This window comes from Amphiura filiformis, chromosome 6 (genome assembly GCF_039555335.1).
Source record: "Amphiura filiformis chromosome 6, Afil_fr2py, whole genome shotgun sequence".
Classification (NCBI taxonomy): domain Eukaryota; kingdom Metazoa; phylum Echinodermata; class Ophiuroidea; order Amphilepidida; family Amphiuridae; genus Amphiura; species Amphiura filiformis.
In genome coordinates this window covers 59969568-59983922 of record NC_092633.1, presented here as the reverse complement: position 1 = coordinate 59983922, position 14355 = coordinate 59969568, and the positions used below count along the sequence as shown (strand labels likewise).

General features: G+C 37.0%; 1 protein-coding gene across 1 annotated transcript; it reads right to left on the bottom strand.

Moving 5' to 3' along the window:
- Nucleotides 1-7521: 7521 nt before the first annotated feature.
- Nucleotides 7522-9984, bottom strand: LOC140154680 (uncharacterized). Its single transcript, XM_072177247.1, has one exon. It carries the CDS (start codon nt 9982-9984, stop codon nt 7522-7524), a length of 2463 nt encoding a protein of 820 aa, XP_072033348.1.
- Between the last annotated feature and the right edge of the window lie 4371 nt (nt 9985-14355).

The following is a 14355-nucleotide window of genomic DNA, read 5'->3' as shown; positions in this document are numbered from 1 at the left end:
CCGTGACTCCTGTATAAAACTCTAAGCTATACGCCTGGCTGTTTATACTATCTGCGTATGTTTTCTATCTAAACAGTCGTGCGACAGATCATTGGTAAGTTGGATTCAGTTGCCAGTTGAAGGCCCGGTGGGGTCACTCAACTTGCAATACTGACCGCACGATCGTTACCAAAATCGCGGAAAAAGGGGTCATTTTTAGGGCTTGTCCGCGGACAAAATTGTCTGTGAAATTGGAAAAATAGGGGTGTTTTTTCGCACAAATGTCCACGAAATTAAAAAAAAAAGGGGGTTCTTATTGTTTTCTCCCGATCACGTGGATAGCTGGCCAGATAAATAACGAATAAATTTGGTTTCCTACTTCGTACTCCCCCAAATTTTGCAATAGCCAATTTATATGCAAGGGGTACTACAAGTACTTGAATTTTGTGATGAAAAAAAACTATTCATAAAATCCTCGTCCTTGAAATAGGGTCAAAATAGCAAATGTGTCCTCAGAATCTAAAAAACAGGGGTGTTTCAGAGTACCATTTTGTCCTTGTTTTAGAGTAAAAAAGGGGGTAAAATTTCATGATTTGTCCTTTAAATCTACTGCAAAAGGGGGTGATTTGTACTTGTGGTATAACGGTTCTATGTGTCCCCCCTGCCAGGGAGTGACCCCACCGGGGTTGAAGGGATTGTTTTTATTTGTTGATAGTTTTATGGGTGGTACAAAATGAGATTCCGAGTTGTGAAAAATGTTCATTCTATATCCGAGATCAAAGTTTATACAGGGGTCCAAATTCAAAACGGGTCTGATTGTGTTCAAAAATCAGTGGTAAATGACAAATCGAACCGGTTCTTTGGTGATAGAGCATGTGTTCGAAAAAGAAATATGGGGTCTTTGGGTTTCACCGATGCTGAAAAGGGAGGGTCTTATACCACCCTGGTCTTATTAACAGCCCAACATATTCGTCACCTCGTGGGTGTGCCCCCTGTGATTGAAACCTATGCCATTAATCCTCTCATCATAAGGATTGAGAAACTATATTTTAGTTTCAACTTATAAATTGGAAGTGATAACAACTCCCGTAAAAATATTGGTTCCAAATAGCATGAGTTTTGATGTATTTTTTGGAGGGGAGGATTAAATAAAAATTGGTTCATATATACGTACATGTACATCCCAAAGTTCAAGTTAACACGTGCAATGCAGGACACAGTTATAGTAAACGACTAACTTCGAAACTCGCTGTATGCGCTCAGCACTGCTCATTACTATCCTTATGATACACGCTATTCATACGCCATATTTATGATAGAATGTCAATCCATAGAACGCAGCGAAAGGGTAGCCAATTGTCCACCCGATTTACCTCTGATTCAACCGTCACTCCTGTATAAAACTCTAAGCCATACGCCTGGCTGTTTATATTATCTGCGTATGTTTATTCTATCTAAACAGTCATGTGACAGATCATTGGTAAGTTGTATTTGCCAGTTGAAGGATTGTATTTATTTGTTGATGGTTTTGATTTTATGGGTGGTACAAAATGAGATTCCTAGTTGTGAAAAATGTTCATCCCTAGGCATTGCGAGATATCCAAGGTCAAAGTTTCTAGTTTTTATACAGGGGTCCAAATTCAAAACTTGTCTGATTGTGTTCAACTTGGGAGGGACTTCAATATGAAATGAATTTAGGTGTAGGCCTTACTTTACACTGCCATAGTAAGGGACGTTCGGTGAGAGCAAAATATATAAAAATATGGGGTCATTGGGTGGGAGCTTCAAATGGCTTTGTTATTGCAATAGATGTAACGAAATCAGTGGTAAATGACGAATCGAACTTAGGTCATTGGGTACCGACAGAGCATGTGTTCGAAAAAAAGGGGTCTTTGGATTACACCGATGCTGAAAAGGGAGGGTCTTTATCTTAAAAACCCAACATATGCACCACCTCGTGGGTGTACCCCCTGTGATTGAAACCTATGCCATTAATCATCTCATCATAAGGATTGAGAAACTCAGTATAGTTTCAACTTATAAATTGTTCTTTATGTGATAACAACTCCCGTAAAAATAAATATTGGTTCCAAATAGCATGAGTTTTGATGCATTTTTAAAAACTCACTCACACGAATCCATTCTGTTTACGTTCTTTCAATTTAAACCAAATGAATGTCTAGTTTTATTGTTTTCCTGTTGATTTTTTCTATATTGGTGTTTTTTAGGCTTACCTTTTAAAATCTTTTTTTCTAGAATTTTAAGCTTAAAGGGGATTTGACACATCTGTCAACAGGATCAACATTTTACTGCCTGTTAATACATGTACTTAATTATGGTATGTATTGTGGTCATGTGGTCATGCAGTCATGTTTTCATCTTCTAGAAATGCTTCAAACTTTTGTCCTTCAGTTGTCAATTCCTGTTGGCATTGTTTATATTTTGTAATTGGTGGTATAATGATATGGCACATTAACATGCATGCCCCTAGTGGGTTTAATTCTTCAGCCTGTCTAACTTATTTTCCCCTTTAAGGGGTGGTGCAATAATTATGTGTACCCCCGGGGTGAATTCTCAAAATGGTCTGCCAAAATCGCTTGCCCCCCTTTGGCCGTGCCAAAAACCTTTGCCCCCCCTTTGACGTGCCAAAAATCTTTGCCCCCCTTACACATGCAAGATTTTGGGGAACCCGAATTTAAAACCTTAAATAATTGTCTTAACATATAATGCGAGCGCAGCGAGCAGGAAATTTGGCATATTTGAACGTGTTCGTAACGTTTTCCTACGCCTAGTATAGAAACGGTGCCAAAATAGATGTGCCAAAAATTGCTGGCCGCCCCCTTTCGACCTGCCAAAAATCGCTTGACCCCCCTTTCGACCTGCCAAAAATGCTTGCCCCCCTTTTGGCCTGCCAAAAATCTTTGCCCCCCTATAATTCACCCCCGGGGTACACATAATTATTGCACCACCCCTAAAGGTCTAGCTATGGCACGGTGTCTAATTTATTATGTAAATTTTTTTTAAATGTTCATATTATGTAGTAATATCTGTAAGTGTAATATAATGTTACTAATATATTCGTTTTTAAATAATGCTGAACGAAGAGCATGTCGGTGAGATAAACGGCAACTTTGAAACTAATTCAGTGCTAATGATACACATTCGTACGCCACATATTAAGAACGTATGATAGAAAGTCAATACATAGAACGCAGCGAAAGGGTAGCCAACCCGGGGTAGCCAATTTTATTGTCCACCCAATTTATCTCTGATTCGACCGTGACTCCTGTATAAAACTCTAAGCTATATACGCCTGGCTGTTTATATTATCTGCGTATGTTTTCTATCTAAACAGTCGTGTGACAGATCATTGGTAAGTTGGATTCAGTTGCCAGTTGAAGGGATTGTTTTTATTTGTTGATAGTTTTATGGGTGGTACAAAATGAGATTCCGAGTTGTGAAAATGTTCATTCCTGGGCAATGCGAGATATCCAAGATCAAAGTTTATACAGGGGTCCAAATTCAAAACGGGTCTGATTGTGTTCAAAAATCAGTGGTAAATGACAAATCGAACCGGTTCTTTGGGTGATAGAGCATGTGTTCGAAAAAGAAATATGGGGTATTTGGGTTTCACCGATGCTGAAAAGGGAGGGTCTTATACCACCCTGGTCTTAACAGCCCAACATATTCGTCACCTCGTGGGTGTGCCCCCTGTGATTGAAACCTATGCCATTAATCCTCTCATCATAAGGATTGCGAAACTATATAGTTTCAACTTATAAATTGGAAGTGATAACAACTGCCGTAAAAATATTGGTTCCAAATAGCATGAGTTTTGATGTATTTTTTGGAGGGGAGGATTAAATATAAATTGGTTCATATCGTACATCCCAAAGTTCAAGTTCAGACGTGCAATGCAGGACAGTTAATAGTAAACGACTAACTTCGAAACTCGCTGTATATGCGCTCAGCACTGCTCATTACTATCTTTATGATACACGTTATTCATACGCCATATTTATATTAAGGACATATGAAAGAAAGTCAATCCATTGAACGCAGCGAAAGGGTAGCCAATTGTCCAACCAATTTACCTCTGATTCGACCGTCACCCCTGTATAAAACTCTAAGCCATACGCCTGGCTGTTTATATTATCTGCGTATGTTTATTCTATCTAAACAGTCATGTGACAGATCATTGGTAAGTTGTATTTGCCAGTTGAAGGGATTGTATTTATTTGTTGATGGTTTTGATTTTATGGGTGGTACAAAATGAGATTCCTAGTTGTGAAAAATGTTCATCCCTAGGCATTGCGAGATATCCAAGGTCAAAGTTTATAGTTTTTAATTATATAGGGGTCCAAATTCAAAACTTTTCTGATTGTGTTCAACTTGGGAGGGACTTCAATATGAAATGAATTGAGGTGTGCGCCTTACTTTACACTGCCATAGTAAGGGACGTTCGGTGAGAGCAAAATATATAAAAATATGGGGTCATTGGGTGGGAGCTTCAAATGGCTTTGTTATTGCAATAGATGTAACGAAATCAGTGGTAAATGACAAATCGAACTTAGATCATTGGGTGACGACAGAGCATGTGTTAAAAAAAAGAGGTCTTTGGATTACACCGATGCTGAAAAGGGAGGGCCTTTATCTTAATAAAAATACCCTTTAAAAGGGAAAGCCAGCCTCAATGTAGAAGAGGTCCTGTAATTAGTTTTGGTCAATGTGAAAGGCATTTTTAGGATCACGCTTACATCCATGTTACATGACAGTCAACCAAACCATCAACGATGAGAACATGTACACTGAAACAGAAGAAAACATTAATTCCTAATCTCATGTCAACTCTTTAATTCATTACTCCAAATTGTTCTGGTCTGGTTTTTTTGTTGTTGTTTGGTGTTTTTTTTTTTTTTTTTTGTCTTTTCAGCTTTTTACCCACGATATCTCAATTTCCAATTTTGTAATACCAGAATTTACGAACTCAATTATCTTCTCTTAGGAATGTCCGATTTCAGTGCTTTCAATATACCACGTCACAAATACACTGCCGGTTTGAGTTAACTTACATGTACATTTTATTTTAAAATAACTTGATATTAATTCGCAATGTATAGTTATTATAATAGATAGTGGCCAGCACATTTATAAAGGACTGATTACTCACTACAATCTTCACTCTTAAACTGTGTTTTTCTGAATGTGCTGATCATGTTGATTGCTAGTCGGAAACTCCTGCGAAGCTATGGACATGGCATCTTACCTGCTCCATTCTATAACAGTCTGCCTAGTGCCTTGTGTGTTTTCTCTTCAATCATTTTGTTGAATGTAATTTTATGAATCAAATAAAAAAGATAGAAAGTGACTTCACATAAGTTATGTGTCATTTTATTTATAATAAAGAAGTTATTAAATTAATAAAGTAAGAAAATTTAATTATCTATAAGTGCATGTCAAATGGGGTATATTGTTCAATACTATAGGCCTACATGCATAAATTATGCCCATATTATAGCTAGGCCCTAAAAACTTTATTTTGCATCGGATTTTTCCCGTTGAAAAGACAAAACTGATGTTTATGATAGCAACCATTTCATCAATAACATTTTGAGTCATTTTTATCCATAAAACGACACAGGATATGATAGATAACTACTTTCACATCAATATGGTCCATATGATCACAGATTGTTGAGAATCTGTGGTATGATGAAGATTTTGATTCTATAGATCTGTTATCAACATGATATCACGCTGTTCAGTGGTCAAGGAGTAAGGACCCCGGTCAAGGACACTGATATGACATCATAGGTGATGTAATTTTCTTCTGCTGACCATATGATGCTGTATATTAACTATTATTGTTACATTTAGGCCTATACCTAGAACTTTTAAAGTCATAATTAGTTCAAACATAACTTTGGTAATACTCACTCGTTTTCATTCGTTGAAACGGCAAAACATACTTTTCCTTACAAATCGAATAACAATAATTTAAAAACATTCCACCTCAAAAAGTAAAATAAAATAATTCTTACCAATACCAATAAAGTTAATCTCTTGAGCAAACAAACCTAATCTCAGAAATAGATACCAGCCCCGCGTATGGGCTGGCGAAAACCCAACATATGCACCACCTCGTGGGTGTGCCCCCTGTGATTGAAACCTATGCCATTAATCATCTCATCATAAGGATTGAGAAACTCAGTATAGTTTCAACTTATAAATTGTTCTTTATGTGATAACAACTCCCGTAAAAATAAATATTGGTTCCAAATAGCATGAGTTTTGATGCATTTAAACTCTCTCACACGAATATATTCATTCTGTTTACGGCTTTCAATAATTATTTAAACCAAATCAATGTCTAGTTTTAATGTTTTCCTGTTGATTTTTTTCTATATTGGTGTTTTTAGGCTTACCTTTTTAAATCTTTTTTCTAGAATTTTAAGCTTAAAGGTCTAGCTATAGCACGGTGTCTAATTTATTATGTAAATTTTTTTTAAATGTTCATATTATGTAGTAATATCTGTAATATAATGTTACTAATATATTCGTTTTTAAATAATGCTGAATGAAGAGCATGTCGGTGAGGTACGCAACTTTGTAACTAATTCAGTACTAATGATACACATTCGTACGCCACATATTAAGAACGTATGATAGAAAGTCAATACATAGAACGCAGCGAAAGGGTAGCCAATTGTCCACCCAATTTATCTCTGATTCGACCGTGACTCCTGTATAAAACTCTAAGCTATACGCCTGGCTGTTTATATTATCTGCGTATGTTTTCTATCTAAACAGTCGTGCGACAAATCATTGGTAAGTTGGATTCAGTTGCCAGTTGAAGGGATTGTTTTTATTTGTTGATAGTTTTATGGGTGGTACAAAATGAGATTCCGAGTTGTGAAAAATGTTCATTCCTGGGGAATGCGAGATATCCGAGATCAAAGTTTATACAGGGGTCCAAATTCAAAACGGGTCTGATTGTGTTCAAAAAATCAGTGGTAAATGACAAATCGAACCGGTTCTTTGGGTGATAGAGCATGTATTCGAAAAAGAAATATGGGGTCTTTGGGTTACCGTTTCACCGATGCTGAAAAGGGAGGGTCTTATACCACCCTGGTCTTCACCTCGTGGGTGTGCCCCCTGTGATTGAACCCTATGCCATTAATCCTCTTATCATAAGGATTGAGAAACTACATAGTTTCAACTTATAAATTGGAAGTGATAACAACTGCCGTAAAAATATTGGTTCCAAATAGCATGAGTTTTGATGTATTTTTGGAGGGGAGGATTAAATAAAAATTGGTTCATATACTTACATCCCAAAGTTCAAGTTCACACGTGCAATGCAGGACAGTTATAGTAAATGACTAACTTCGAAACTCGCTGTATGCGCTCAGCACTGCTCCTTACTATCTTTATGATACACGCTATTCATACGCCATATTTATATACATAAACAACATTTAATAGGGCGCCTTTCCAACTTGATCAAAGCGCCGTAAAAACAAAGCAATAACAAAAACAGAGTCAATATGATGGATAAAAATGAGACTTCAACACCTTCTTGAAACTAGGCAGTGTGCATGCCTCCCTGATGGTTCTTGGGAGGCTGTTCCAGAGTGTGGGTGCCGAAACATAAAATGATTTATCTCCAATGCGATTTTTCCCGACATGAGCGGTGAGAAGAGTAGTATCGAAAGATGAACGTGTCATGGGTCCTGTAGCAGGTTTGAGTTTATGAGTGAGAAAGTTTGTGAGATAAACTGGTGCATTACCCTGAAGACATTTAAAAACATACATGCATATCTTGAATTTGATGCGCTCCCGTATGGGCAGCCAGTGTAGAGTGTCCAGGAGAGGTGATGGGCTATCACGTCTGTCAGCACAGAAAATAAGTTTAGCGGCTTTGTTTAGGAGAGATTGTAAACGGTCCAGGTCCTTTGATTTGGCTCCATACAGGAGTGCATTGCCATAGTCCAGGCGTGAGAGAATAAGACAGCGAACGACATGATGTTTTGTGTCCTGATCGAGATATTTAGCGATGCGACGGATGTTCCGTAAGTGAAAGTTGACAGAAGAAATAAGACTGTTGATGTGCTTAGTCATGGACATATGATCGTCGAAAATCATCCCCAGATTGCGCACCGAAGTGCTGGGCTTAATCCGTTCATTACCAACTTTGAGTTCAACAGGAGAGAGTTTGTTCAGTCCTTGGGTGGTTCCAGCAATGAAAAATTCAGTTTTACTGTGATTGAGTCTTAATTTATTCACAGTCATCCAATTGCTGAGTTCAGTGATACACAATTCTAGTTTTGATAGAGCAGTATTACATGCTTCTGGTATTCTAGGGTCAAACGAAATATACAATTGAGTGTCATCAGCATAAACATGGAAACTAAGTCCATGCTTACGTATGATATTACCAACAGGAGATGTGTATAAAATAAAACCCAATGGGCCCAGTACAGAGCGCTGGGGGACCCCAGTGTCCAGTTTATGCATATGAGAGTAAACACCGTCTATCTGAACTTGGTACACACGACTCTCTAAATAGGATCTCATCCATTGGAGAGCCTTACCAGAAATCCCAAAATTGCTTTCAAGATGTTGCAATAACAAAACATGATCAATAGTATCGAATGCTGCAGACAGGTCAAGCATCACAAGAAAAACAACCTCTCGCCTGTCTACAGCATTCAAGATATCACTTTGCACTTTGAGGAGAGCAGTTTCGGTGCTCCTATTGGAAACATAAGCGGATTGATACAACTCAATAAGATTGTTCTGACACAAGTATTCCTTGAGCTGATTGCTGGCAACTTTCTCAATTATTTTGGACATGAAGCTGATGTTAGACACAGGCCGATAATTGGAAAATTCATTAGAGTCCAGGGATGGTTTTTTAAGTATTGGAGTGATAAGAGCACAGCCCATGGATCTGGGAAAAATAGCGGATGAAAGGGAACTATTAATGACATGAGTAATAAACGGAAGGAATACATTTAAATGCTCCTTCACTAACCAAGTTGGTACACAGTCGAGTTTACAGGTTTTTGACGGTGAACCAGATATCAACTTACACACTTCCTGTTCAGAAACTTGACTGAATTGGTCAAATCTACTTCTACACATATTAATATCATCATAATCATTGCTCACACTATTATCACTACTATGAGTTTCCTCATCAAGACTTTGACGGATTTTGAGAACCTTGTTCCTGAAAAAGGTGACAAACTTGTCACACAGCACTTCTGTTGAGAAACCAGTAGGCAAACGTTTGATGTTTTTGTTCAATAGAGTATTTACAGTCTGGAAAACTCCCTTAATATTACTAGCATTCAACTTGACCTTATAGTACTCTGTTTTTGCCATATCAATAAGTTGGTTAACAAGGGTTTTCTGATTAACATACATCTTTTTGTCTTCCGGAGAATGACTCTTTCTCCACCTTCTTTCATATTTTCTACGCAAACGCCTTTGATCATTTATGGAGTTATTGTACCAGGGTTTTCTCGGCCTTATAGTGCGAGATTTACTTTCTTCAGGAGCATGACTGTCTAAGACAGATAACATCTTACTATTGAATTGATCTATGAGCGTATCCAGAGAAATACTAAGATTGATACTTTCAAGTTCTTGAGCAACATCATTGCTATACAAATTATGATCAATGGCCTTAAAATTACGAACAGTAACAGTTTTCTTTGTCAACATTGGTTTCTTGCAGTTCATGAGACAATGAACTGTGTAATGATAAATAGTTGCGTTAGACAAATGATCGTCTTGAACCCAGCAGGATCTGACAATGTTGTCATCAAGTCTAGAAATTACTAGATCCAAAATATGACCATAGGAGTGGGTGGGGGTAATAACATGCTGATGGAAACCACTAGTATCAAGACTAGATAAAAAGCGTTTGACTTCAGGTTTGTATGGCATATCAACATGGATGTTAAAGTCCCCAATGATAACCACCTTTCTGGGCATTAACGCAACTTCACTAATGAAACTTTCAAACTCATTGAGAAATGTTGACTGAAGGAAACCATTCTCTTTTGAAGGTGGTGGTCTATATAGATCACTATGTATTGGACACCATTTATTGGGTCAGCAATACTGGCATATTCAAAGGTAGTATAATCATAATCAAGATTTACAATTTGAACATTCATTGACTGTTTGTGAATAAAGGCAATGCCACCATGATCACTTGTTCCTCGCGGAAAATTCAAGAAGTCATAGCTGGGTGGTGTGCACTCGCCTATCACAACACTATCATTAATGTTCAACCATGATCATGATGATTCAGTTACAAACATTATGTCTACATTATCCTGAATGAGATAGTCCGATATCGTTGTTGTTCTGTTTCTTAGCGACTGGGCATTCCAGAGTCTTATATTTAAATACTTCTCAGAATCATTATCATGCGTATTATTGGGGGTTGAACCAGTAAGATTGTTATTGTTCAATGTGCTCAAAATATGAGGGTGTACAGGTTGAAAGGGTGTTTCAACAGGAATTTTCTTGGCAAGTCGTCTTCCTCCACGCCTACCTCGGTGGCGCCAACGTTTTTTCTTTTTTGGTAGTGACACAACTTCTTCTGTCTCATGATGGTGATCAGGACAGGGGTGGCGGAGAAGATTGAGAGAATTCAACTTTGTGCACGTCTCAACAGTTAATGGGCAGTCAGTGTAGTTATTTATTTTATTTTATTTTAATCATATTTATCCAGGGTAGCCCAATTCAGCCAAATAGCTGGTCTAACATGGGGCCCTGCTACACATATATACAATAATTTAAAAGCAACAATTTTCAACATACAATTTATATAGTATATACAACTCTTAGACAAATTTAAAATACAAAAATACATACAATTTTCAAAGTAAATAAAAACACATCATTTACAAGTATATGTACAAAATTTTAGGACTTGAATCTTTGTTTGAAAGTCTGCATATTTGTTGAGCTTCTTAATTCATTACTCAGCTTGTTCCAAACTTCAACCCCACTGTATGAAAAAGATGATTTAAAATATTCAGTATCATAACCATTCATGCAAGGCGGAAGAGCCAATACATTTGTCGCAGCTTGTCTGGTGTTAACATTATGCTTTTCGTGTATATAAGAAAACCTGTTGATTAGGTACTGTGGAGCCATATCGTTTAGACATTTAAACATTAACAAAGATTTGAAATACATTGCACGATTTGGAAGTGATTCCCATCCTAATATAGGAAACATTATATCATAAGACGTAAGGTAATTGGCACGTAATATGATTCTTGCACATCGCTTCTGTAACACACTTAATTTACGCATATCTTCATTGAAGCGACCAAACCACACTACACAATAGTCGAACTGCGGTTGAATAAGAGCTTTGTATAAAACATTAAGAGTGCGTACGTCAAGATATGTTTTAAGACGTCTTAAGAGTCCTAATATAAAAAAAAAGCTTCTGTATAACAGAGTTAACATGATTGTGCCAGAGTAATTTAGAATCTATCTTTACACCAAGACATTTGGCACTATGAACTCTTTCAAGTTGACGATCATCAATGGTAACTGAAAAAGCAGAACATTTATCATTACGTAACTTAGGCTCACTACCAATGAGCATAACGTTTGTCTTTTCAGCATTAAAAAACAACTTGTTAACATTTAACCATGCCTTAATTGCAGAAAGATCTTCAGTGAGCTTTTTAGAAATAATATCAGTATCAGTACCATTTACAGACAGCGTCAGTGGTATCATCTGCGTACATGGATATTTTCCCATGTGATACTACATTTGGCATATCATTGATAAAAATGAGAAATAATAATGGGCCCAATATACTGCCTTGGGGAACACCAACTTTCATTTCAAGTGAATCAGAAACAATACCCTTAAAAGTAACTCTTTGCTTTCTACATGACAAATATGAAGCAAACCATTTAACTGTATCTTCAGATGCTCCGATATCGTGGAGCTTTCTTAGCAAAATATCATGATTTACGGTGTCGAACGCTTTTCTAAGGTCGATAAAGGCAACACCGGTCATTTTACCATTGTTGATGCCCGCAAGCCAATCGTCAACCATATCAACAAGAGCAGTTTCGGTAGAATGACCAGGACGAAAGCCTGATTGATGAACATTCAAAATACCATTTCGATTTAAAAAAGAGGAAACATGGTTACGCATAGCCCTTTCAATGATCTTACTTATTACAGGCAGGATGGAAATAGGCCTGTAATTATTGGTGTTATCAAGATCACCTCCTTTATGCAAAGGGATTACTTTGGCTTCTTTCCACAAAGTAGGAAAAATACCCTTTGACAAAGAGAGATTCATAATATAAACTAAACTTTTTCCAATGACTGGGCGAGCCAGTTTTAGTATCTTACAACTGACATCATCCAGACCTGTAGCCTTTTATTGCTCATGGAGCGAATTTCTCTGTCAACAAAATCATATGAAATACATGGCATATTAAGAACAGGTTTAACTTGAAGATCTTCGCATGTAGGTAACACATTAACATCAGCAATATTATTAACATTGTTTACATCATTAATGCTTTCATCACTTTCATTAAGTAAATTAGTTGCAACACTAGCAAAATGGCTGTTGAACACATTTGATATATCAATGTAGTTACATTGAGTATTCAGTCCGTGTAAAAAGATAGCAGAATAGTGTAGGCCCAATGCAAAGGTCAGGAATGGTCGAGAGGAGGTATTACACGATTGATGTTCACACTCCATACCTGTTAATTTCCACTTCACCAGTTCATCTCTTTCTTCCATGACCAGTTCTTGTTCATAGATATAATCACACTGATGTAGAAGATGATCACCTCTTAAGAGGATAATCAATTCTGAATCAATTTGATGAGAAGTCCATTCAACTCTGTGTTGTGCATGGTACTGTATGTCCAGTGTAGATAAATTTTGGTCCAGATTTGATAGACCAAAAGATGATAAAATATGGCAAAATAGCAACATAAATCTACAAATAGATGACATCATGATGATCTATGTTGGTTTATCTGACATCATAGTGAAATTTGTAGAGTAAACCATCCTACAACAGGTACAATACCAAGAGCTTTGCAGAGACCAAGTGAGAGCGACCACACAGGCGCTGCACTCAATCTCATTCGATTATATTAAGGACATAATAGAAAGTCAATACATAGAACGCAGCGAAAGGGTAGCCAATTGTCCACCCGATTTACCTCTGATTCAACCGTCACTCCTGTATAAAACTCGAAAGCAGTATACAGACTTTTTATTGTACATACAATATTGTATGTACAATATGTACGTTATTTAATATATTGCCATTCTATTTCCAGTAATGTTTAAGTTCTAACGAATGTTTGATGATGTAAAATCGATAATATATTTCTGCTAGATATTGTATGTAACATATTATCGATTTTCGTCATCAAACATTCGTTAGAACTTAAACATTACTGGAAATAGAATGGCAATAGATTAAATAACGTACATATTGTACATACAATATTGTACGTATAATACTCGGAGTCTGAAGCGCGCTTAAGCCATATGCCTGGCGGTTTATAGTAAGTTGTATTTGCCAGTTGAAGGGATTGTATTTATTTGTTGATGGTTTTGATTTAATATGGGTGGTACAAAATGAGATTCGTAGTTGTGAAAAATGTTCATCCCTAGGCATTGCGAGATATCCAAGGTCAAAGTTTCTAGTTTTTATACAGGGGTCCAAATTCAAAACTTGTCTGATTGTGTTTAACGTGGGAGGGACTTCAATATGAAATGAATTTAGGAGTAGGCCTTACTTTACACTGCCATAGTAAGGGACGTTCGGTGAGAGCACTATAAAAATATGGGGTCATTGGGTGGGAGCTTCAAATGGCTTTGTTATTGCCATAGATGTAACGAAATCAGTGGTAAATGACAAATCGAACTTAGGTCATTGGGTGACGACAGAGCATGTGTTCGAAAAAAAAAAGAGGTCTTTGGATTATACCGATGCTGAAAAGGGAGGGTCTTTATCTTAAAAACCCAACATATGCACCACCTCGTGGGTGTGCCCCCTGTGATTGAAACCTATGCCATTAATCCTCTCATCATAAGGATTGAGAAACTATATAGTTTAAATTGGAAGTGATAACAACTCCTGTAAAAATATTGGTTCCAAATAGCACGAGTTTTGATGTATTTTTTGGAGGGGAGGATTAAATATAAATTGGTTCATATATCGTACATCCCAAAGTTCAAGTTTACACGTGCAATGCAGGACTTCGGAACTCGCTGTATGCGCTCAGCACTGTGCTCATTACTATCTTTATGATACACGCTATTCATACGCCATATTTATATTA